Below are 25,797 nucleotides of genomic sequence, written 5' to 3'. Positions count from 1 at the left end.
AACTGACCCTTTATCTAATCTAATCAGACCTTGTAGCATAATGTGCTGCTTTTCCATCTAAGATTCAGTTAATTTGCCCAGTCTTTCTGTGTGTCATTTCTGTTTTGTTTCTCTTGTTTTGCAGTAGCAACAGCCTCAGTTTTGCAACTATTTTGGATGGCTCCCACTACATAGAACTGAATGCCCTCTGCTTTCCAGGAACAGAAAGAAGACCCTCAATCTGTCTGTTTCAGTGGCAGCCTGGTAGTAAAAATACTGTTGAATGGGCCACGGTTTCAGCAGACCGTCACGTGAATGGGACCAGTCTCTCTTCTTCCCAAATACCAGAAATTAAGCATTTGGAAAGGAGATTTGGCCGAGATGACCCATTTACAGGCAGGACTCAGTCCAGAGACTATAGAGAAAGCTCGCCTGGAACTGAATGAAAACCCAGATGTTTTACATCAGGATATTCAGCAAGTCAGGGACATGATCATTACCAGGCCTGACATTGGATTTTTACGTACAGATGATGCCTTCATCCTGAGATTTCTCCGAGCCAGGAAGTTTCACCAAGCAGATGCCTTTAGACTCCTGGCCCAGTACTTCCAGTACCGCCAGCTAAACCTGGACATGTTCAAAAACTTCAAGGCCGATGATCCTGGAATTAAGAGGGCTCTCATCGATGGGTTCCCTGGAGTGCTGGAAAACCGCGACCACTACGGCAGGAAGATCCTTCTGCTATTTGCAGCTAATTGGGACCAGAGTAGGTAAATGTAGATAGTGTCTTTACTTGGTTTTTCTTTCTCATAAGCATAGTCATTGCATGTTTGGGGCTCTCTGGCTTTATAGATAGTGGGCTTTCATTAAAAAAAAAAAAGTATATATATATTTCCAAATTCATGGGAGGGTTTTGGAACAATAGAATCATAGTGTTAGAATTGTAAGCTACCTTAGAAGTCATTATTCTCTTTGTCAAGGTGAGCCATTTATTTTAATCAAATCGAAAGCTTGTCCTCTAGAAGAACCACATATTCTCTCTTTAGTGTTCTCATCTTAACAACAACAAAAATGGATTCAGTAGATGGCTTTAAACCAAGTGTTTTCAGCACATAACATAATTTCTTGGATCCTCTCCATGATTTAAAAATTTTGTATTTCTTCGGAGTGCTAGACCTTTCTGTCCAAAGGTATGCCGGATATTTCTCCCCAAAAGTCCTATCAAGAACCACAAACTCAACACGTCCCAAACTGAATGTGTCATCTTTCCCACTGTACCTGCTCTTCCATGCATCCATTCTCTGGAGCCAGAAATCTGTGTCATCCTGGGCTGCATCTTGTCTTTGTTTCTCACATCCAATTAATTGCCAGGACCTACCCTTTTCTTCTTAAAAAAATTTGTATCTCTTCCTTTTGCTCCCATTGCTGTTGTCATAATTTAGGTTCTGATCCCTTCTCACCTGCGTTATTGCAACAGCTTCATAAAGACTGCCTCTGCTCTAGTATCTTCTGAGCCATTTTGTCTACACTGTAGCCAGAGGGACGCTTCTAAAATGTCACCCTCTGTCATGTCACTCTCCTGATTAGAGTTCTTCAATGACTTCCACGACCTTCCAAGTAAAGTAAGGCCCTTTATGATTCACCTTCTACATCTCTGCTTCACCCTCTGCCCTTTCTCATGTTCTCTTGTCCAGCTGGTTGGAAGTACCAGCCCTGTCTTGAATAGCTGAAGCTTTCACATGCCTCCATCACTTTAGACTTGTCCCATCAGATACCTAAAGGAGAGACCACCACTTCTTCCCCTAATTCCAACCATCCTGGATACAATCTGCCCACTGATTGACACACATATTTATAGATCTTCAGGGAGGCAGCCTTCATCTACCCCCACCCCAGCCCTTTTGAGTTAGGTACCCTTCCTCTGTTCCGATTGCCATTAAAGCATTTATAATAGGAGTATAAGAACCACGGTTCTCATGGCTACTTTTGAATGCACACCACATACTCTGCTAAGCATTTATATATATTATCTCGTTTAACCCACCAAGAACTTTGCATGGCAAGTACATTATTATCCCTATTTTACACTTGATGACGCAAGGCTTTGAGAAGTTCAGTAACTCACTCAGTGTCTTACAACTAGCAAAATATGGAGTGGGAGTTGAGCCCTGGTGTTCTGACTTGAGAGCAAGTTGTTTCAACCCGACTTTATTGTAATTGTGTGTTTACTCATGTGCTCTTTCTTACTTCTCCTCCCAAGACTGAAAGTTCCTTAAGGGAAGGAGAGTGTGTCTTTTTCATATTTATCTCTTTGGCATATGGTACAATATCCAATATACGTTGAATGAGAAAGAATGCACAAATCAGTCTCCAAAACTTCACCTGGGGCTGGAGCTTTCAGAGAGGTGTCATTATTGATATTTTTATGTTACTTGGGGAGACACAGGTTTAACTTTGAAAACATACTAAAGAACCCCTCCCCCAGTATAATTAAGGGATTTCTAGGGTGCCGCTTCACTCCCTCATCATGACTTTGCCTCTTACAACTGATGATAGTCTAGGACCCCTTAGCGACCACTGGCTATTTTCTGGTTAATTAACTGGGATAGGATGTTCTCACCCTGAAAAGGTATTTGAATATTTTCACACTATCAGTCCAGAGTTTGGTTGGGTCTGTACCTGAGCCTAGGGTGCCTTTCCATGTTCCTGCTGAGTTTTTCTATAAGCATTAATGCTAAGCCTTTAATTCCAATGCTTTATTGATGAGAAAGATTTCCAGGTCTTTACAGTCACCCATCCATCATTTATTTACTCAACAAACATTGAATGAGTATAGGCTTTGTGCCAGGGCTTGTACCCCAGCCCTGAGGACAATGATGACAGCACAAGGTCCCCACCAGCAAAGAGCTCATTGGGCAATCCACTGTCCAGCAATGATGCAAACACATGAACAGCTAACTCCCATCCACTAGGGGACTATTGCTTCTGAGACACACAAACCATCAACACAGGGCCTCAGTTTTGAACGAGAGGGAATGGCCATCCTTTTGAGAATGGTACATGAGCATTTGGGTTTGGGAACAGGAAAATTTTGATGATTCTGGAGAATAATCATGCTGACTTCATTTGTGTTTAGTTGTAAGTATTCTAGAACTTCTGTCTGCTACGATGGATGATGATTTACACATAGAGAAATAAGTCATAGTACAATGCCTTATTTTGTCGTAGCATTTAGTCTGTTTATATCTCAAAATGCGTTAAGAAGTAATAACATAGTAATAGTAAGAAGAAGCAACTCTCTGAGGGAATAATCCAAATGTTTATGATTATGATAACCTTGAATGAGTTGCTTCACTTCTTTGTTCCTCAGTTTCCTCATGTGTAAAATAAGAAGCTTCAACTAGGTAATTTCTGAGCTACCTTCCAGCTCTAATGGCTCATGAATGTGAATCTCATTCAGCCTGAGCCTATGGATGGAAAGGGACTTTAAAATTCACTTTATAGCTCCTAATCCACTAGGCTTTTTGAAGGAATCTCTCTCTCTCTCCCTTCCGTTCACCCCCACCCCCACTCAAGTCAATGTTTTTCCAACTGTACAATACTGTTTGTTCTAAATATTTTGGTTTCAACAAGAAGGTGAATGATAAAGATATTCCATTGACAGCCAGAGACCATTAGAAGCAAACAAACCTCAGTTAGAACACGGATGCACTGTCATGTGATTTACTGGTTATATGATCTGGGACAACCAACTTCTGTGAGACTCAGTTTTCTCCTCTGTAATGTAGGGATGATAATCAGGTCTAATAACGTCATTGCAAGGATTGAATGAAATCATACATTTAGGAACACAGTTCATTGTTTGTCACAGAGCAAGCACATCGTAAGCAATATTAACTTCTAGAATTATCCTTAATATTGTAAAACATCCCACTACGAAAATAATAGAGCACAGATGGTAAATAAATTAAGAATACAGACAAAGATGCAATGTTTGAAAACGGGAGTGTGCTGATGGGTGAGATTTGCCTGCACGCCTGTCCTAAGCACTTGCTTGTTTTCTCCCCAAACACGTTTCCTGTTTCACAGACCCAGCCTAAATGGGGCCGGAAAGGCCTGGAAAAGTTGGCACAGCTTTGCAAAATGATTACTTCACTCTCGAGGGGGGCCTGAGATGACTGGGAAGTGATTTGACTGTCTCATCTGAAAGGCTTACTGAGATTAAAATGGTTATTAATATTTATTAAAACTATGTAAATCCCATTCATCTAGACCCAGACATGGGAACAAAAGCGCAGAACGGTGAGCCATGGGAAGCACGATTCTCCTGAGGCCATGCAGGGCTCTGCCGCTTGGGTTAGGCATGCAGCTGAGGGGTAGGAGCGCTCTGGGCTATGGAGCAGAAACTGGCCTCCTCCAGAAACTGGGCCTCAGCAGAGAGCTATCTGACTCTGTATTTTCTGAGGCTGCTGGCTGAACCGAAATAAATTAGATTAAATCAGCACCCACATATTCATTCATAAAATGAAGCTGGCACTTGCAGGGTCAGCAGAGTTTACATTTCAGCTCACCAGCTTTGCATGTAATGGGGACCTAAGGAGACTCGACTGCTCACGGAACCATTTGATCCTCCCTACCTAAGCTCATATCGGCATGAAGGGTTCACAATTTACCCCTTAAGATCTGATAAAAATGAAATCGATTTCTTGTTTCTTTCTGAGTTGCATACTTGCACTGGATCATACAGCCTGCTTTGCCCAGGAGTGCCCTTTCCGTGGAGAGGGAAACGTGAGCGTAGACAAACACGTCTACTTTGTCTGGATTTCACCCACTTAAAAAAAGAGGTAAACTTGGTCAAGTTATTTTACTTTCTGGAGTCTAAGTTTCATCAAGTAGAAATGGGTTTAATATCTGGCATGTGGGGCTGTTGTGAGGAGTAACTCCAATTGCCCTACTTGATGGTGTCCAAGAGGCAGAAGAGAATAGTGATTAAACGCACTGACTCTGAAGCCACGTGGCTGGCTTCAGATCCCAGCTGCCTCCAAACCCCCCACGTTGATCCTGAGCAAGTTGCTTAAATTCTTATTACCCTCAGGTTCTCACCTGTAAAGTGGGGGTGAAATGATCACAGGTTAGCACTAGCTGGTGTTCAATAAATGGCAGTTGTTTCTCAAGAAAAAAAATTCAAATGAAACAAATACCTAGAATACTGGGTCACAAGATATACTTTCTGAGGGTAGCAGGATTTGATGCCGTGACCAACTTTTCTCCATGTGGAAAAGTATAAAAAGTTACCAGCTTTTCTTCATCTGAGACCCCAAGCCACCATGTTCCAAAGTCTTGTATGGTAGCTCAGTCGTGGCTCTGAGAGATCGGCTGCTCTTAGGGCCTCTACCTATTGTGTTTATTATGTTCTCAGGATGTAAGAAAGGCATTTGGGGGATCTGGACAATAACAGCCCCAAATAGACTAAAGTAGTATTCATCAGTACTATGTGTAGACCAGCACGTCCCCAAGTACTTCAGAGGGAGAAAAACAATTAGAAAAGGATTGCAAATAATATTATATAAAATTACACTGGACATGATTTTGTCAGTGTATTGTTTACTCCTCACAATGGAAAGCTCAGACCTCAGCAGCCAGGTTGAAAATTAGTGGAAAAGTTGGTTGTGTAAGGAAGCTGAGGCACTGTAAGGATGAGCTGTCAGAGTCATTCATTTAGTAGAGAGAACAGTGGGCTGATGAACAACTTGATTACTACCTTCAAGTGTATGGAGTTATTTATTATAAGAAGGCATTTAACCCAGTAGGCTCTTTCCCCACCAGATGGAACAAGGGATAAAAGGTTTTGATTGAAGGACAACCAACTGGAATGGGGATGAAGGAGCCTGAGCCCGGACCTTAGACCCAGGGCCTGGACAAGGGTGAGGGAGTCGGGCATTTGTCTGGGACACAGAAACGCTCAGTACTCAAAGTAAATAATATTGTCATAAAATAGTTTTCAAAATTAATGCAAAAAAAAATCCCTGACGAACAAAATATCACAATTTTAAAGAAGGCAGGATAAGAATTACCGATTTTCCCTTGTACCTCAAACAGTACAGCTCAGCACAGCATTGCTTAGGCCAGTCAGGTTTTCCCAGGGCAGAGCCTTAAGTTGATGCCAACTCAATTATATCACAGTATGTGATACTGTATATCCATGTATTGTACAGCTACATAGGACGTTATGTTTCCAGGCATTTCCATGTCCGTTTTCTGGTGTGATGCTCATAGCCATTTGGAGATTTTCAGGATCACTAAGGGACAGATGATGAACAAGAGGAGAAGATACTTTCTAAATGGGAAACTATATGACTCATCAATGGAGAAACAGGCTCAGACTCAGGGCTTACAATTCCAAGCTCATCCCAGAGACATCTGGAACCAATTGCTCAGCCTTGAAGGATTAGATATTTAAACATACCTATGGAGCTTCTGAAAGGCTGTACGTGGATTTCTTGGTGGTGGACGAGTGTGTGGATGGGTACAGTGAGTCACCATGGAGAGGAGCTGAGGTTGAGGGGCAGGGATTCTCAAAAAGAGCACAGTTGGTTGGCATTTGGAGCTGCTGAGTTCTTAATGGATAGGATTGTGTTGAGCATACCCTCTCCCAGGCTTTGTGAAAACCAAAAGGACCACCTTCATATTTCCAAAGTCTTTAGGGGAGCTGGAGCCCATTTTGAGAACCCCTGATGGGGAGTGTCCAGAAAGGTCCTAACATAACTGTCAATAACTACCTTTTGTTCAGTGCCTTTGTGCCAAGTGTTTTATATATACACGAGGTGTGATCAAAAAATATGGTGAATGTCTAAATTTCAAAACAAATTCAGTACAGTAAAAGACACATTGCCATTAATCCCCCTCAAAATATACCCCGTCGGTTTGAACACACTTATCCCATCATTCTTGCCATTTCCTGAAGCAGTTCTGGAAGTTCTGCTTCATGAGTGTCTTTAGTTGTGCGGTTGTGGCGGCCTCGATGTCCTGAATTGATTAAAAATGTTTACCTTTCACGTCATTTTGACTTTGGGGAAGAGCCAGAAATCACACAGTGCCAGATCCAGTGCATAAGGTGGGTGAGGACATCCCGTAATATTTTTATTTGACAGAAATTGCTGTATACCAGAAGCGATGTGTGACACCGAGCATTGTCATGATGGAGGATGATTTACGACACACTTTAAAACACACCTTCTCTCAACCGTAGCTCACACCTGACTGACTGCACCTGACTGACTGAACAGGTTGAAACTTGTTACACACCGTTACTAAAGTTCGATGTGCCGCTTCCTGTATTGAAGACCCCCTGCCTTTCTATTATATGGCACTCGGCAGCAGCATTCACCGTATTTTTTGATCACTCCCCATATATTTTCTAATCCCATAAGGATCTATGTTGTGTATAGATAATATATAACAGACATGGGCTTCTTCCCTAGTTCGTCTGAATGTAAAGACTATGCTTTTCCACTAAGTCCTAGCTATGGTCTCATTCTTACACTGAACTCCTACAATCAAAATCTGTATCACTGGTATGTTGCTAAGTGGCCCCTGGGTCGAAATTCAAGGTTTTTCACACCCTCCCATCAGCACCTTCTTCTAGCCTAGAGGCACAGGGAGGCTCAGTGTAAACAATAAAGCCGTTCTCATGGAGCTCAGACAGTGAGGAATGTGCATTAGAAGCTGGGTGACCGGAAGCTGAGATAATTCTGGAGGCTCCATGTTGAGGGCCTGGTTAATATACGTAGGAAGAAAGGCAGTGATGAGCATCTCATAGTTTCAGTTTGAGCAAGTGAGAAAGTGGGTGGGGTGCTGATCAACAGACAAGACTTGTTATTCTTAGTGGGACAAAGCCAAGCCTCGTTCATTTCTTCATGCTCTCAGTAAACACACTGAGCTCCAGCTGTCAAACACTGAGAGTTTCTGAGGGTCCAAAGGCGGTGTTCCTGTGCTGAGCTCGGCGTGGCAGAACGGGACCTCACACGGGTCCTCCCTAAGCCCCCCAGGCATTAAATGATGGGGAGATGAATGCACGAAGATACTTGACCTTCTTGCCTTCACAATTCTGAAAGCAAGGACGCTGTCATGTTTACTTTACAATGCAGAAAACAACCTGGAATCTGTCTGTTCTTAGGAAGCATTTTTTTCTGAGACGGTGTTCAGCTGTTTCTCGTCTCCTCCTGTCATGCAGTATTTATTTGATGGATATGCTGGAGATAGCAGCTCCTTCAAACGTCACTGGTTATTGCTGACCTGTGGCAACCTCCAAAGGGCTGACATGGCAAACATCCCAACAGCTCTGTGGTGTGATTTGGCACTGGGAGAGAGCATTAAGTAGGTGCTTTCTCCTGACTAAAACCCGGAGGCGGCAGGTGGGATATAACTCGTCAAACTATAAATAACTCAGTTGATTGAGGTTCACCTTTAGCTTCTGCAAGAGCATAAAAGAGCTTTTTACAAGGAGCAGGGGGTCTGTGCCTCCTTCAGTTTGACTCTCTTCAGTACAAAAACTTGTGACACAGAAGAGGACAGATTTCTAATGCATCAATACTCGAATATTGGTGTGGCAAAAAGACACAAGGCAAGCCAGGTGGATTGTATGCTTCTTACCAGCAGCACGAAGTAACCCTCCTCCCCAAATCCCCAGGCCTATTGAGAGAAGTTTAAGAAAACGTTCAGCTGTCTGTTCTTCCTACAGAAACATTCCCAGAATCGTTCCGGTACTGATCGGTTTTCCATATAGGGAAGAACTCCCATATCCACTAGGGAAGAATCGCATGTCTGTTATATATTATCTATACACAACATAGATCCTTGTGGGATTAGAAAATATATGGGGAGTGATCAAAAAATACGATTGTGATCTTTCCATATATGTTATGATCTTAGGAATGAGCGAAAATGAACTGAAGAGAAGAGTTATTATAACCACAAAGACTAATGTTGATGGCTTGCCATGTGGCAGGCAGCAGTACGCTTAGGCAGGCACTATTAATAGCTGTACTTTGCAGATGATGAAATTGGCTCAGAGAGGTTAAGTAAGCCATCTAAGGTCAAACAGCTGGTAAGTGGCTAAAATAGGCTGGACCTCAGACCTAACTCCACAGTTCGTTGCCATGCTGCACAGCTCATCACTAGAACGCATTTGACAAGTTTGGGGGCCACTAAGTTAGACATTCAGGAGGGCTCTCAGTGAGGTGTCAGTAAGCAAGCCTCTAACCAGCCACTTAAGGTCTCAAAAGACTTGAAAAGGATCTCAGCTTCACAGGCAAATCGTATTGCCACATACGTGTACTTCAATCTCACAGAAAGCAGGCAACTCAAAGGTTGAAAATCGTTTTCAACCTCTGCCCTAATTATTTGATAATAATAATCGTGATAACAACAACTTTGGAGAATTAAAAATCCTAGCCCAACAAAGGGATTTTGGTATTTCTTGGGATATGTTGCAAAAAGTGGTCTTAATATAAACCTGATTTAAGATAGTGATGGAAGGTGTCGTCTTTTCCTACCCACTCTTTCTATGAAAATGTGTATTCATAGTAGACCTTCAGGCGGCAAACAGAACCCCAGCTCTGCAGCTTACTCGCTGTGTGACACTGGCAAGATATGTAACTCCTCTAACCCTCGGTGTCCTCACTGCCTGGTGATAACCACATGTGGTTTGTAAACCCGGGGGGATTAACTGATACTTGATAGGGAGGGGGTCTGACACACAGACAGCCATTTCCTTTCTTCCATAATTCAGGTTGTTTTCCCACTTCTACCTAATCCAGAGTCTAAAATGCCCAAGATATGATTTCTCATTCAGTTGAAAAATCTTATAAAATAGAATATAGGCCTGTCACGCGCTCCTAAAAAGCTTGTGATTGATCAGGAAATGCAGTTAGAATAGTTTATGTTGCTCCCTCAACCCACTGGACAAGTACATGGCTTGTCATGTGGGTCAATCGAACAGCTCTTCAAATATTTCTTTTAAATCCCTTTTTCCTTCACAAAAACTCCTTATCAGACATTCTTCAGCACTCACACTCTAATTCCACTTCGTCTGGGCTCAGCTGCTTTCTGCCCATTGTCAACATCCCCTTTCGATTGAGCTCAGGTCCTTGGAAGCTTGCCTGTTAGAAGCCATCTCCCAAATGGATTGAATGGAAGAGGGGGCACTGGGGTCTCTGCTCTGAGATAACACAGCAATGTATGTCCCTGCCTAACTGGTGGTGGCCCTCAGGAAGATACCAGATGTCACATGGCTTTTGCAATATTGTTACAAAGGCAGGGCAGATTGTGGTGAGAGGGGGCGGTGGGACCAGGAGAGCAAGATTGTATTGACAGCATGTGTTTTCAGCCCAGCTGTTTCTCCTAACTGCACACTTATAACCCAGGCATTTAAAAGATACGACACTCATTACCTTATGGATAAAAAAGTCTCTTCCGATGGCTAGAAATTTGAGGGTCTAAGAATAAACTTCCTCCTTCTCAGGACAGGGCCCGGATACAGTAGCCAACCCTGAATTGGCTCTCAATTACCTGACTTGAAACTGGGCAGCAGTGGGAGCATGGCCTGTGTCTACTCTTTAAAAGGCCAGGGAAAAAGGGCAATTTTTAATCACGGTGTCACCTATATGCTGCATGTTAGATTTTTCTTACGGGCATAGCTGGCTTCCTGGGTGAGTGCATTGCAAGCCGTGAGGCCTTTTCCTGTACGATTTGAAACTCTTCTGGGCTATTGACTGCTTTCCCGAGTTCTCAAAAAGCCACGATGCATCTTTTGATTCCTCTACAAGGAGGATACTATAGAGCTGAGAAGGAAGGAAGGAAGCCCCCCCCAACTTCCCGAACCCTGAAATTCAGCTCTATAGCCAACCACCCACTAGCTCTCCTGCCCTTTAAATATGGTTCCTAGATAATCACTTCTGAGGGTGATGTACGGAACCTTAAAGAGCTGCGGGGAGTGATTAAATGCCTGCACTTCGCTAAGACTGTAAATCACACTCTGAAGCCATTTATTGTGAGTGTAATATAAAGCAGGAGACGTTATTGCTACTCTACTGCAAAATGTAACATCGGACAGGAAAATAGAGAGGGTAAATTTTGTCATGACGGTTTTAAAGTGATGTGTTGCTTTTTCTTTGCACACTCTGTTTCTTATCATTTTTTCTCCTCTTTTTTGCCTCTATCTTCCCCCTATCTCTAGTAGTCCCCGGGAAGTGTCAGTTGATCTAATTTTCAGTATGGCACTCCCACAAACGACACCCAGGGTCCTTCTGGATTAAAGAACGTTACCATCGGCAGTGCTCCCAGGCATGGGGCATCTCCATGGGCCACACTGTTCTATTTCATCCTTAACAACAGTTCATGAAGGACACATTATCCTCATCTTAAACGGAGGGCATTAGATCTGGACCAAATCACAAGGCTGGTTGGTGGTTTGATCCTGAGTGTTTCTCTCTCTCCTTCTTCGTCACGCCCCATTATGTTTGCGTCTGCTCTTGGGGATCAGGCCAGCTAATTTCCGATTGCTCAAGACTTGTTTCAAAATCTCTGCTCAGGAGTCTTTAATGTGCCTCCCCCTCGCCCCCAATAAAGTTGGTTGTGTCTTTGCCACACATTTTGCCGTATAAAACCTTTAAGAATTCGACATCGCTTTCTTTATCCAAAGGACATGTTCCACTTGAGTCAAATGAGTCTCCCTCCCTTCTTCTCCCCACCCGGTCATCCCAGCTCTTCCTGAATCTTCCGTATGTAGTCCTTCCTACGCCGTCTCCATTCCCATAATGCAGTGAGCAAGGGCCCTATAGCAGTATGGATAAGAGGCATCTTACCTGGCTGGGAAGCGGGAGCCACAGATAAATTTACCTGGAGGCATTTTCTAACTTGAAGGAGAGGTTAGATTGAGCAGGTGGAGGAAAGGAAATGTGCGGGAGGCTGTTTGAGATAAAATGAGCACACGCTGCAGTGACTCATGGGGCAGAAGGAGCTAGCCCTGTGGGGAGACCTCAGCTGCTTCCATCGGGCAGAGAGTGTAAGGGCTCGTGCGGAGAGACATAGGCTGAGGCCAGGAATGAAAGGCCTGGCTTGCCATGAGGAATTTGGGCTTTATGCTTGAGAACAAATCAAGTCCCACTCATCTGTCAAAGCTCATGTCCACACTAAGACGCTTTGCCCATGGCTGGGGCAGTGCTGATCTCTTCTTTTGTTCCTCCCTGAATGCCTGCCGCACCAATCTTTTTTACTGCACACTTTTTCACGCTTCAGGACAGTTCCTGGACACAGGATGTCATGTCTTTTTCTCCTTCGTAGCCATGGGTACAGAGTAGGCCTCAGTGGCATCCTCTTGACTTACTGACCTGTGTAGAGAAGTTTGGAGACCAGTTCTTTCTAGCCTCTTCTCAATGATAATACTCTTGCCAAGGGGACTGGAGTTGTGGGCAATGGAACTTGAAAAAGAGGAAAGAAGTGACCAGCATGCTCGGTCTGTCCCCGGCCCTGTGACTCTCACCAGGACATAACAGAGACAGAGACTGTCATAGAAGAGGCAAGACAACCAGGGCACAGAACGGGAGTACGGGAGTCAATACTGGGTCCTGTAGTGGCTCCCATCCCCTGTGTGACGAGCTCAGGTGCCCATGTCCTCATCTAATAATGATGTGGAAGTAGGCAAGTACCATTGTTTTCTCTCAATTCTTGAATTTTATAGTTCTGTGTGTCATTGTGCATAAGACCAAGTTAAGAAAAGGTTCCAATTCACATTATAGAAATCCCCATTGTGTAGGGAGCTACCTTCTGTGCAGAGCTCAGGGAATAGCTTCTTATTTCTACTCAGTGTCTTTTTCACCCGGACAGGTTTGTGTAGACTTGGTTCATCACACATTTTCTCGTGAGTTTCTGATGAGTTAATCCATCATATACTTTTATAGCATGCATATTGATTAGTGTATCACATACCCCAGGTAGAGTATTTCAGCTTGATATTTGATCTGTGAAATCTCCCAGAATAATACTGCAATGCCTGATTTACCTTATATCTTTGTAAGGGAAGAGAGCATGCCAGAGATGTTAAATCTTCAAATAGTAGAGGGCTACCTTTTAAGGATCAATTTTTAAGTTTTATTTTGTTCCGTTCCAGTGAAAAAGAAAAAAGATAGCTTAGGATGCATTTTGTACTCCCTACCCTGTTCTATATAACTTAATACTTTCTTCAAGAACTTGAACACTTTCTTTGTAGACAAATGGTGACTACAATGAATATAAATTATTTTACTCTGGGCTGTGAAATAGCTTTTATGAAGAGGGTCTTTGGGGCTTATGGACTTTGTCCCCATGCTGCTTGGCCCAGACTGCCATGTTATACAGGAGCTTGCTTTTCTTTTCTTTTCTTTTTTTTTTTCAGTACTGCTTTCTCCTCTTAGCTGTTAATTGGTTACTATTAATGGATCTGTTTTAAAACCCTCTCTCCTAATTTTCTGTGGATTAGGAAGCCAGGAAACTGAGCTTGTTGAATTATATGCTTTGGGTGAGGACCTCTGGGGAATCCCAAGAAATAAAGTAAATGAGCTGTAGCAGTGCATGAATATTTTAACATCTCACTGTATGCTGAGAAATACAGTTCTGCTTAATGCACTAGCAGGCAGGGCACGAAGAACCTTGCATTGCAGCATCTACTTGGAACTATGCAAAATTGAAAACCTGAGCAATTTTTCTTCCAAGCTTTCTCCAATCTTGGATCCATGTACTATTAGGTTGGTGCAAAAGTAGCTGCAGTTTAAAAAGTTAAAAATAACTGCAAAAACCACAATTACTTTTGCACCTAATACATCCCCCTCTGACTTATGGCTCTTCCTTCTCTACTATATTTCCCTCAGCCTAACAGAAAGAGACCCATATCTTCATTTATACTTGGACTAAAAACTGTTTTTTAACAAAGTGGTGACTATCTCCATATTCCCATTTTTAGACTTTTCTAGCTATTAAATATAAGCCTTTGCCTCTCATCAAGAATATATTTGGCAAAATAAGGAGATCATTTTTCTGCTTATCTTTTATTATATGCCTTGTCTTCCCTGCAAACCTACTCTAAGACAATGGGGATCCAACTAGCATTGTCATCTGGTCCCCTCCCCTGAGCTACCACGTTCTTCTCATGTATTGTATGACCCTGGACCCACCACTGTGGCCACAGTTTTTATATTAATAGATTTAAATTTCTACTGCTTTTGTCCCTCTCCCATCCAGACACCCTGGGATAGGGACAGGGACATTGGCGAGGATCACCAGGTGAAAGATGTCTTAGTTGAGGAAAGAAATATGGGAGATGCTTTCTTCCTTGTTCTCTGCAGTGGTCCAGGTAGGTGAAGCTGCTGGTTAAGTGAGGCAACTTAGCCTGGTTTGTTCTTAATCTGAGGGCAGAGACTTTTGGTCTAAAACTGGCTACTGGGAATTTGTGAATCTCCTAAAATTTCAGACACATGTATGTTTGATGGAGAAGGTACCCAGCTTCCACCAGATTCTTAAGCGGTTCATGAAGGACCACCACATTAGATGATCTATCCTTCTGCTGATGAGCCCATGAGTACAGTCCTGTGATGTACTGGGGAGGCAGAGACCCTGTTGGGATGGTTTATAGGCTGGTTGTCAAATGGATTGCCTGCTCTATCCTAAACATGCAGTGTTGTGTGATTATTAGAGTAAGCATTATCAATGTAGAAAATGATGAAAACAGAGAACATGTTAGGACATTAAAAATCATTCATAATCCACTACTTAGCTATAACCACTGTTTGCATTGAGACTGAGGTATATTTTGCATATGTGTACATGCGTGCGTGCACACACACGCACACACACGGGCTTATACTGCGTATAACTTCATGAATCTGGATAGGATAGCACAGCAGGGAAGAGGTAAAGTGCTGTGGCCGGATTGCCTGGGTCTGAGTCAGAACACTACCCCTTACTCTGTAACCGAGCCTGGGCAAGTTACTTAAACACTGTGCTAAAATTTCCTCACCTATAAAACGAGGAGAATAATAGTATCAACTTCAAAAGTTTTTAATGAGAATTAAAGGAGTTAATATAAGTAAAGGCTTAGAAAAATGATCAGCCCATACTTAGCACTCAATATATGTCAACTATTTGTTATGGTTCTGCTTATTTTTATACTTAAAATTATACCATGGTTACTTTATTAGTTTATTAAATATGATGTTGGGCACAAAATTATGACTGGATAGTTTAAAATTCAATTAATGCTGGACATTAAGCTACTTTCAATTTTTGACCAGTCTAAATAATGGCACAACGAACATCTCTCTATATAAATATTTCCTTCAGTTGGCCAACGTCTTTGGTTTCTTCCTCTCTTAGGATAAATTCTAGGAAGTTGAATTAATGAGCAATGAAAACTTTTATGGCTCTTGGTACATATAGTTAAATTGCTTTCCAGGACTGTTGTTTCAATCTCTAGTTCCGTCAGTCTCTGAGAGCACCCGTCTCTTCTCCCCACAATGCAAAGCATTATTACGCATACTCACAGTGGACACTGCTTTCTGTTGGTCTGGTCAAGTTTTATTTTTTCCTGCTTTTCCTCACTTACACACTTTGGGTTTGTAACGTATCTATTTCTATTATTTTACATGTTATTCTCAAAATTTTAATATAGATGACTTCCTCCCCAAAATCCAGTCAGTCAATCTCTCTATTCTCATCCAGGATACGGAAAGAAAAACATGCTTTAACTTCTTTCTGAACTTACTCATCTTTAATATCATTCTTTCAACAATGCCATTGGGATTTTGATAGGGATTGCACTGACTCTGCATATTGCTTTGGGTAGGATGGACATTCCAGCAATATTAGTTACTTTAACGCATGAACATGGAATATCTTACCATTTATTTGTGTCTTCTTCCATTTCCTTCATCAATATTTTATAGTTTTCAGTGTACAGATATTTCACCTCCGTAGTTAAATTTATTCCTAAGTGTTTTACTCTTTTTGATGCTACTGTAAATGAGATTATTTTCTCAATTTCTCTTTCTGATAGTTTGTTGTCAGTATATAGAAATGCAACTGATTTTTGTATATGGATTTGGTATCCTGCGAGTTTACTGAATTCCTTTTTTCTAACAGTTTTTTTGATGGAGTCTTTAATATATATAACCTCATGTTACCTGCAAACAGAGACTCTGCCTGCCCCCAGGCTCCCTACCCTTTTACCCCCGGCTATGGATTTAAATGAAAGCCCCATTCTGTGTCATGCCCAAAGGTAGGCAGGCAGAATTTTCTGTATTTCTGTTATAAAGAGGATTCCCCAGCTCCTCATTTTATGTGGGGACACAGTTCTAGTTTCAGTCCCAAGGCCTTGACTTCCATCTCATCACCATGGAAGCATTGAAGTCTAGCCCCTCAGAGATGGATCTGGTTTGGTCGCTCCATAGCCTTCCAACCCCTCATCCTCCTGATGACCCTGCTTCATTTGTGACCCGTGGAGATTCCCTTTGTTCCTTTTGATGTCAGCTATGAATTAACAGTTTAAAATTATACTTATCTCATGTTTCTGTTTGGTTGGGGAAAGGTTACTGCTTTCTGGCTCTACTTATTCTGCCATCTTAGGCAGAATTTCTAATATATAAATACTTACATATTTGTCTTATGTTTATTCACTTTAAGTGCTTCATTTCCTTGGCTCTCAAGCATACAATCACATATTCTAAAAATATTGATAAATTTGTTCTCTATTTTATCAACAACTTTTGTATCTTTATTTTTGCCTATGTATTCTATCATAGATTGATAGCAGTGCTTTGAATTCCTCCAATATAACTGTTTTATTCGATCTCTGTGAGTTCGATAACCATTTGACAACCGTCCTGTAAGTACTATGTTATTCATTGTACCTTCAGCATTGATTATAGCTTTTATCTCCATAAAATGATGCTCTTTTTAATTCTTTTGAATTATCAGATATTAAAATGCTGCCTCTATAAGTCTTCCTTTAAAGTTATATGCTCTGCTTTTGATCACCTTAATTGTTGTAAACTTTTCTGTGTTATTTTGTTTTAGATGTGTTTCTTATAAGTTACAATTGTTATGGTTGGTGTTGTTACTGTTTAATGATTTTATTTTTGCTATTTATTTGTGTGCTGTTTTGTGTTTATTCATTTTTGCTATATATATTTATTCTTATTGACTATTTTTGGCAATAATTTAAAAGATAAGCTTTGTGCTTTCAATTTTAATAGTTGTTAACTTAGATTTTTCAAAGACAATCTTAAATCTGTATTAAATTAACTCATAGTAAATGACTAATTAGTAATTTTAAAAAACATCTCTTGTGGAAGGTAAGAAATGTAGTAGTTTCCTTTTATATGCTACCACTCTAATCCTTGATTTTTTCATAACTCTGTGATTACAGATACCATCATTTAGTTTCTATTGTCTTAGAAAGGAAGTAATCATTCAATTCACTTTTAAAATACCTTTTAGTAATCAATTTTATAACCACTTAAAACAGATGTTTAAATTCATCTCTGCATCTGACTCCTATTTCTGCTCAGTAGCTGCCCCTCTACCAAGAATTCTCCATTCTGGACTTGTTTTCATATATGCTTCATTGTCCTGGCATAAATTTTCCAATGGCTTCTTCAGGAAGAGGCCCTGATAATCGAACTCTGCGTGCTTGAATACGTGCCTTGTTTTTATTGTTTTCACACATGAAGAAGGGCCTGACAGAGTAGAGACTCAGAGGCTTATTCTCCAGAGCTCTGGCATGGTTTGCTAGCTCGCTTTCTGGTGCTATGATTTGCTGAGTATTCTGAGAACAACAACCTGAGTTTGTTTTGGATATTTTCCCGGGTGACTTAATTTCTTTCTTCTGGATTTCTAGAAGAGTCCCACCTATTCTCTCTTTTCTCTCCTCTTCCTTTCAGATACTGACAAATTCCTCCTTGTCATGCTTAGCAGTGGTTGTTATCCGGACATTCTGTTTTCTTGAAACATAACATCAACGCTAAATTTTCTAAGTAGCGTATTTCTTTATGTGAGTTACTATTTCCTATATTGCTACAGCTGATTACTCTCTTGTCGTTTCTTATTAAGAAGTAGTATTGTGCAAAGTCCGTGCAATTCCTCCTACCAGAGTGAACGCTCTGAAAGTTCTGAAAGTTCCACAGGTGCAATGTTCTTTGTGATTTTTTTGGAAACTGATAAATGAGAACATTTAAAAGGGTTTCCCTTGTTTCTTGCAAAACAAATCTGCTTTAGAGACAAAAGTGGTGGTTCTTTGCCAGTTTTGCCTGGGCTCACTTATGTGGCTCCGTTGTAGGGTCAGCTGTGAACTGGGCTCGCTTACAACAGCTGGCAGCTGGGTCTCTATCGTCATGTAGTCTTTAATCTTGGGTTTCTATATAGTATGGTGGTCTCAGCGTTCCCAGAGAGAAAGGGCAAAAGTTGCAAGATCTCTTGAGGCCTAGACTATGGACCTCACATGTTACTTCTCTACATTCGAATGGTCAAAGTAAGTCACCTGACCAGCCTGGTTTGAAGAGGTGCAGAGACCATCTCTGGAAGAGGGAGAGGTGCAGCGTGGTCACATTACAAAGGGATGTGACTTCTGAGATGAGAGGAATTTGTGACCATTAAATAATGTACCACAGAAGCCAAGTCCTGTTCATTTTTGTATTCCTTCCAGCACCAAGGAGATCATCTAATACAAAGAAGTGCCATAATAGGTATTTGTTGGAGTAAGGAGGAACAAGAATTGAAATCAGTAATTCCAAATCTGAAATTCTATTTAAAACAGACTTGGCATTCAGATACTTTCAAAAGCATTTTATTTTTCTTATGATTTAGGAGTATTTCACTCCACACAATAAATGTGGCCAGAAAAATGCTGATTTTATCTTTTAATACTTGAAAACCCTAACTCTCATGAATACAATATTCAGGCTATCGTTAAAAGTGAGCCAAAGTAGATCTTTTTATACTGGAGGCAAGAAAACTCCACACACATAAATATATCTCCCCATATATGTCTGTGTAAATGAAACTATTAGATACAGAGAGGATGAGAGAATTCGAAGTGAGCCTTTTAAGGAAGAAAGGCCATTTTTTTTCCTCTTTAGTTAAAAAAATGGGAAGAGGAAAGTATCGTTTCTATATATTGCAATAAATTTCATCTTGAAATACTGTAAGTTTAAAATAAGGTCACTATTTAGCATAAATATGTATAGATACCATGTTTCCCTGAAAAGAAGACCTAGCCAGACCATCAGCTCTAATGGTCTTTTGGGCAAAAATTAATGTAAGACCCGGTCTCATTTTACTATAACATAAGACCGGATCTTATATAATATAATGTAATGTAATATAATATAACATAACATAACATAACATAACATAACATAACATAACATAACATAACATAACATAACATAACATAACATAACACCAGGTCTTATATTAATTTTTGCTCCAAAAGACGCATTAGAGCTGATGGTCCAGCTGGGTTTTCTTTTCAGGGAAACATGGTATCAGCACAGTTAGCGATCTTGTTCTCACGACATTGCTCTCCAATTTCAAACCCAGAATCTCATTTTACATTTCTACTTATTAATGGATAGAACAGTGAACAGAAAATTTTCAACCACTTTAAGAATTATTTGAAATGTAACTATTTTCCTTTCTCTATAAGCTCTTTAAAGACGATAGATTCCCCACTTTCTCATGTCTAGCTCAGGGCATTGCATTTAGTCGGCCCTCAATATGTAAGCTGAATTAAATCAAAGTAAGCTTCTAGTTTCTCTTCCAACAATGACTTAAAAGTTTCAACTTTTCTGTATGATTTTATTCCTATGTACACATGGGAAATAAATATTCTTCAGGTACTTTTGAAGACATTTATCTCTTTGTCATTTAAAGTGATGTCACAACAGAGTAGGACTATTGAATCTACACCTAAAAGTCCCAGCTCCTGAGTCAGGCAGGATTAGATTCGGTGGCTTCCCCTCAACCATCAGCAGTTAGAACCACTTAAATGAGTAGCATGGGATTCTCCTCTAAGCATACACTGCACCATCCCTCTCTTGATCGGTCTACCACAAGATTCAATCACAAGATTCAATAGTATCCACCATGTGCCTGGCAGTGTGACCCTAGGGACAAAGTTCCTGTCCTCAAGAATTGTGTTTCATAGAGAAAAGAACATTTGCATAAATACGAAATCTGCCAATTAAGTTCCCGAACTTGCCACCGTGCGCTTACTCGAAATAATAACCTTGGGTATTCTAATACTAGCTACCATGTGTTGCACACCTGTTCTTTGACAAGCACATTACCTACGTTGTCTCCATTCTTTCAAGAACATTGCAAATTAGGCATTTTTATGCCCAATTTGCGGGTAGGGAAACAGGCTCAGAGAGTTTTGTGAACGTGCCTGATACCATCACTGTAACAAGTAGGTGAAGCAGGAATTCTGACTCAAATTCAATGTCAAAAGCCATGCTCTTTCTGGGCTGCTTTCCAACCCAGAGAAAACTGGATCAGGACACATGGCAGAAAATCCTAAAAGTGCCCCAAATGGGGGTACAGAACCCCAGTTCACAGTGAGAAGGAGAGAGAAGTTGGTCTTTCCTAAAAGGGCATATTTTGTGGCACAGGTGGAGATCAAGCTTGAATTGGAAGGTGGGGGTCAATTTGGACACACAGGATGGGCAGGATTCACATAGGCAAGTTAGAGCTGGGTCAGGGTGGGCATGTTGTCCTAGCAACTTGCCTACTGTCCCCTTTCGACCTTGTTCTGGCCAATCTTGTTCTCTCATACCACCTCCCTTATCTCCATCCAAGAACTCTTTTCTTCTTTTGTTTAACATATCACACACATCCATTACCTCCATCAAGCCTCCTTCAGACTGCAAGTTCCCCAAAGCCTCAGAAGCTCTCCATTGTGCGTGTTCGTTTCTAATTTGCCTTAGATGGATTTTTATGTGCCCCTAATTTGTGTTTTCATGTTTTCCCACTTATGTTGGTTGTCTCTCAGTAGGAGGTGAGTCTCCTGGAAACAAAAACTTGTCTTTTGTTATTAATGTCCCTCCATCCTCACCCTACACTCTATTTACACAAGGTAATTGGTGAATGTGACCGACAGACTATTTGGTAAATGTTAGCCACAGACTAACTCAGAGGCATGTTGTGCGGAATAAATTAAGGCAATGAAAATAATAAATAGCAAGCCACGAAAGCTTTGCAGAATGGTGCACTGTGTCTAAAATGGAATTTTCATTATGATGTTGGCAAGTTGGACCTGTGCATTCATTCACTTCTTATTTGTCTTTGTTTTTATTCTAAAAAAAGATTTTGTCCCTCCCTTTTGACCGTTCTATATTTACTGTTTGTTTCTCATTAATTTTTTCCCAAGTATTTCCTTCCAATGATCATTTTTCTTTTAATTTAATTTTTATTTCATCAAGGTAATAATATAAATAGCCTCAAAAGTTACATAATGAGAGTTTTTGAACAGTAGTCAGCGTCTCTACCTCTCCCTATCTCTACCTTTAATTCCCTTGTTCAGAGGCAAAAGATTTCAACCATATATCTTCTGGTATTTACTTGAATATTTTGAACTGACATGCGTGTACTGCTATTTGTTGATTATTTTACTTTCAGCAAATTTTTAGTAATCCTACTGTGAAAGTTTAATTCCCACCTTGCATATAAATTTTCCTTCTTTCCAAACTCTCAAAATAGTTAAAACACAATTTGGGGCAAAATCAATATTTAGTGTTTATATTATTGTAATGATGTAAACAATATTCATAGCTGAGCCATATTTAAAAAACTGATCATACTTTGAATGTTTTTTAATGGTAATAATCTATGATGACATTTCCTTTCTTAGACACCATTTTGCTATGTCTTAAGTGAGTAATTGCGTTTAAAAGCATTTACTTGATGTTCTATGCGTACTGTCCTTAGACCAGGTAGCAAAGGCCCTTTACCCTTGGCCATTAGCTTTAGAACCTGGCCTTCCCCCATCCTCACCCCTCCATGGCAAGGGATCCATTGGGGCCCAGGGGACTGGGACATGCCCACCTGGAACCTGTGCCCGTCTGCCCTCCTAGACCTTGCTTCTGAAACCCTGGACTCCAGAATTCTCTCCTCAGATGGTCCCAAGTCCCCTTTCAGTTCCCTCCTTGCAAAGGCAGATGGTGCTACTGTGTGGACACTCTAAGGCTAAGGATTAAGCAAGGATCTGGTGTTGTAGTGATGTCCACAGGCTTGTGCAAGAGCCCTGGTGGCGGAAGAAGGAACCGAGGGGAGGGAGGAGGCGAGTGGGCCGTGGGCTGATGTCTCCATCCTACTGTTGGCCTGGTTTGCAAATGTCAGGGGCCAATGTGTGTGCACCTATCAGTAATTCCCCTCCAACAGATGACTGGATTAAATATCCTCTCAGTAACTACAAATGCAATTGCTAATACCTTTGCCCTGCTTTGTTGGAGAAGTCTCTCCTTTCACAGCCGTACAAATCACTAGCCCCGCGGTCATCTATCACCTTTCTTCTCCAGGCTTTTGGAACCCGCTTTGCTTCTCCTTTGTGGTCTCTGCTATTTTCTGGATCCCAGTTCTTTTTCTTTCCTGGTTTATTTCATTGTTTTGTTGAGAGGGTGCATGGGAGTTACACTGGAGGTTGAAAAATATTTTATTTCATCTTTACACTAAGCTTGGTATCAAGTTTGTAGGTTGGAAATTCTGAAGTTTTCTTTATTGTCTTCAAGCTTCCAATGCTGCCACTAAATGCAATGGTGTTTTTTTGTTTTTAAAGTTTATTGCGGTGAGAATTGTTAGTAAAATTACATAGATTTCAGGTGTACAATTCTGTAATATATCATCTCTATATATTACATTGCGTGTTCACCAGAGTCAATTCTCTTTCCATCACCATATATTTGATTCCCTTTACCCTCTGGTAACCACTGAACTATTGTCTGTGTCCATGAGTTTTTGTTTCTTCTTTGTTTGCAATCCTTGGTCCTTCACATGGAATCCATTTCTTCTCTCCTGGGGCCTCTCTCAGGAGATATTTCCTAGTGTTCTAGAATTTCATAGTGATGTGTTTGGTCTGGGTCCTTTCCATTTACTCAGTTGAACACTATGAGCCCATTCAATCTGAAAATTCATGTGCTTAAGGCCGGGGAAACTTTCTTACTTTATTATCATTTTTTGTTGTTAATCCCCTCCTCCATTTTCTCTGATGTTTATTTTTTAACTCCTGTCATTTGAATATTTGGTTTACAGGAGTTAATGTCTGATTTTTATTTTTAACTTTTTTCTTTCACTTTTTAAATTTGTTTGTCTTATTATTATACATATATATTTCGATTTCCATGAACTTCTGAACATAATCCTTTTCTGGCTTTTTACCTATGACATCACACTTTTTTTCCCAAGAGTACCCTTGATTATTGTTATTAATACCATCTTACTCCTTTTTTTCCCCTATAGACAACATTTTTATTCTCTCTGAGGATATGAATTATAATTCTCCTTCTTGGAATTCCTCATTTTCTCCAAGTTAATTTCCTCATGTGTTGATAATCCTGGCCCAAGTCATCCGTAAGAGTGGGAACACTGAAGACCAATTTGGAAGTTCTGTATGCATGGGAGGGGCTTGTCAACTCGGTGAGCTCCATGGTGGCATGACAAGGTGGCAGGCTGTCCTTTCCTTGGAGGGCTCCCAAATGCCAGTATCTGTAGGTACTTTCTCCTGAGTAGGTCAGAATCCCCAGAGAGAAGTCCTCCCAATCCTGACTGGGGGGCAAGGGTAGCTGACAGCTCTCTGGGAGCTGGGCGGAGAAGGAGAGCTGGTAGTTTCGCAGTTTGGCCAGTGGCCTCGGCCTATATAAGTCATACGGGAAGGGTGATTCTTTGCATTCAGCTCTGTTTCCTGAAACACAAAGGATGGGAGATTCACTTAACCCCCTGTTTGGCCAGTGGCCTCGGCCTCAGCTGGGTTTGGTGCCCTGCTGCCTTTCTCTGTTCCAACCCCCCAGAGAATAAACTGTCCTTCTTCTGCTGAATGGGCACCTGGGTACCTAACTACTTTAAACACATTCCATGGACTCCCCTGGTTTTAGCACCTGGCCCTGCCTTCAGAGGAGACTTTTATTTCCTGTGCATTTTTAGGAGTTTGTGGTGCGAATTGACTTGCTTCATGCTGGTTTCCTTTCTCTGGTCTGTTAAGGTCAGCAGCCAATTGTCCATCTGCTTGCCAACTTCCAGACTTTGTTGGTGTCTCTCATTTGCTCTCGTCTCTTCATACATTCTTTTAGTTCCCTATGGTTGTGCATTTAAAAAAAACTTCCTTTACTCTTACGTAAATAGGACTTGGCATGGAGAAGCAATAAACTCATATGTTCAATCTGTCATATTTAACTGGAAACCCTAACAATATTTATTTAGTTTCGGTCATATAGTTTCTTTATACTTTCCTATGAGTCTATGAGTGAGCATTTAAAAAAAAACTATGAATTGTCTTTAACGCCATTAAAGTTTTTGAGTCCATTTACTTTTATATACATTACTAATTATGGCTTTGATTACATTGCTTAGGAAGGAAAAAAACATTTTTAAATGTCCTTTAAATGAGGGCAAGAATAAAGCATGGAGAAATTTGAAAGTTTAACACAGTATCTACCTATCCAGTAACAAATAAGTAAACACACAATAAGAAGTAAGTATAATTAGAAAACCCCTTTAAAAATCAAAGCCCGGTCATCCAGTTGTGACACTTGACAGAGTCCTGTAGAAATCCCCAGGATAAGAGAAGATGCTGATGTATGCATACATGACTAACTGGAGCCTGCAAGAAAAAATAAAATAGAAAGGAAACTTGGGGATGAATTATTGATCAGAAAAATTGAGTTTCAAAACTAACAAATGCAGCAACAGCTTAAAAGTGTTTACCAAATGCCTACTGTGTGAGAATAAGTACATTGTCAAGGAAAAAACAAAGCTGGACTTAGAATTAAAGAGAGACGTTAATTAAAAAAAAATTATTGCAAGGGGAAGAAATAATATTTTTTTTTTTATAATTTAAGATTTATATAAATTTAAGTTACTTATGTTACTTATTTAAAATTGCACAATGCTGAAGCCAGTCTAAAAAAGAATCAAACGTCTGGAAATGAAAGATGTCTTTCACATATGTGTAAATATAGATGGAAAAAGATACCAAAGAAAAAGCAGGAAGTGGCTGTACATTATTTTTGTTTACAAAACAATTTGAATGCATAAATTTTCTTCTGTGATTATAAAAAACAAAAAGAAAGAAAGAAAGAAAAAAGGATCAAACACACACCACTGCAAGGTAATGCAATGGGTTGCTTAAAAAAAAATTAACCAAAACAAATTTGAGTAGCAAAGAGAAACAAGGAAGAATCCGTGATCACAGTCTGTATCATGTAGTCACTCACCTTGCCCAGTCTGCAGGAAGCCACCGGAGTCTGTGACAGGGGTGTTGGAATGGACAGCCATACTTTGCAGAAGTAATTTCTGCTGACAGATGACAAGTGGTGTGGAAAAATCTTGAGTTTCCTTGAGTTCCGTTATTGCACTAGGGAGAACACTCTGAACATAAGATCTGCCAAGTGCCTCAAGGATCAGGCAAGAAGACTTTTCTTTCATACGGAGGAGTAAACAAGGCTCGGAGGAACAGGGTGTGGGAAGTGGTTTTAAAAGGTGGCAGGATCCACAGATCAGAGAATGTGTTACCCTGAGACCAGG

At 40.7% G+C, this 25,797-nt stretch overlaps 1 protein-coding gene across 1 annotated transcript in view; it reads left to right on the top strand.

Annotated features, from left to right (window-relative positions):
• Window positions 1-25,797, top strand: part of CLVS1 (clavesin 1) — a 156,058-nt gene that overhangs the window by 12,206 nt on the left and 118,055 nt on the right. The window contains exon 2 of the mRNA XM_019752424.3: window positions 125-749. Coding sequence (XP_019607983.1) covers window positions 295-749 — 455 coding nt within the window. The 5' untranslated portion in view covers window positions 125-294. The remainder of the gene's footprint in view (window positions 1-124; window positions 750-25,797) is intronic.

This window comes from Rhinolophus sinicus, chromosome 7 (genome assembly GCF_057876585.1).
Source record: "Rhinolophus sinicus isolate RSI-liver-muscle chromosome 7, RSI-T2T, whole genome shotgun sequence".
NCBI classification, from domain to species: Eukaryota; Metazoa; Chordata; class Mammalia; order Chiroptera; family Rhinolophidae; genus Rhinolophus; species Rhinolophus sinicus.
This window is presented reverse-complemented; position numbering and strand designations above follow the sequence as displayed.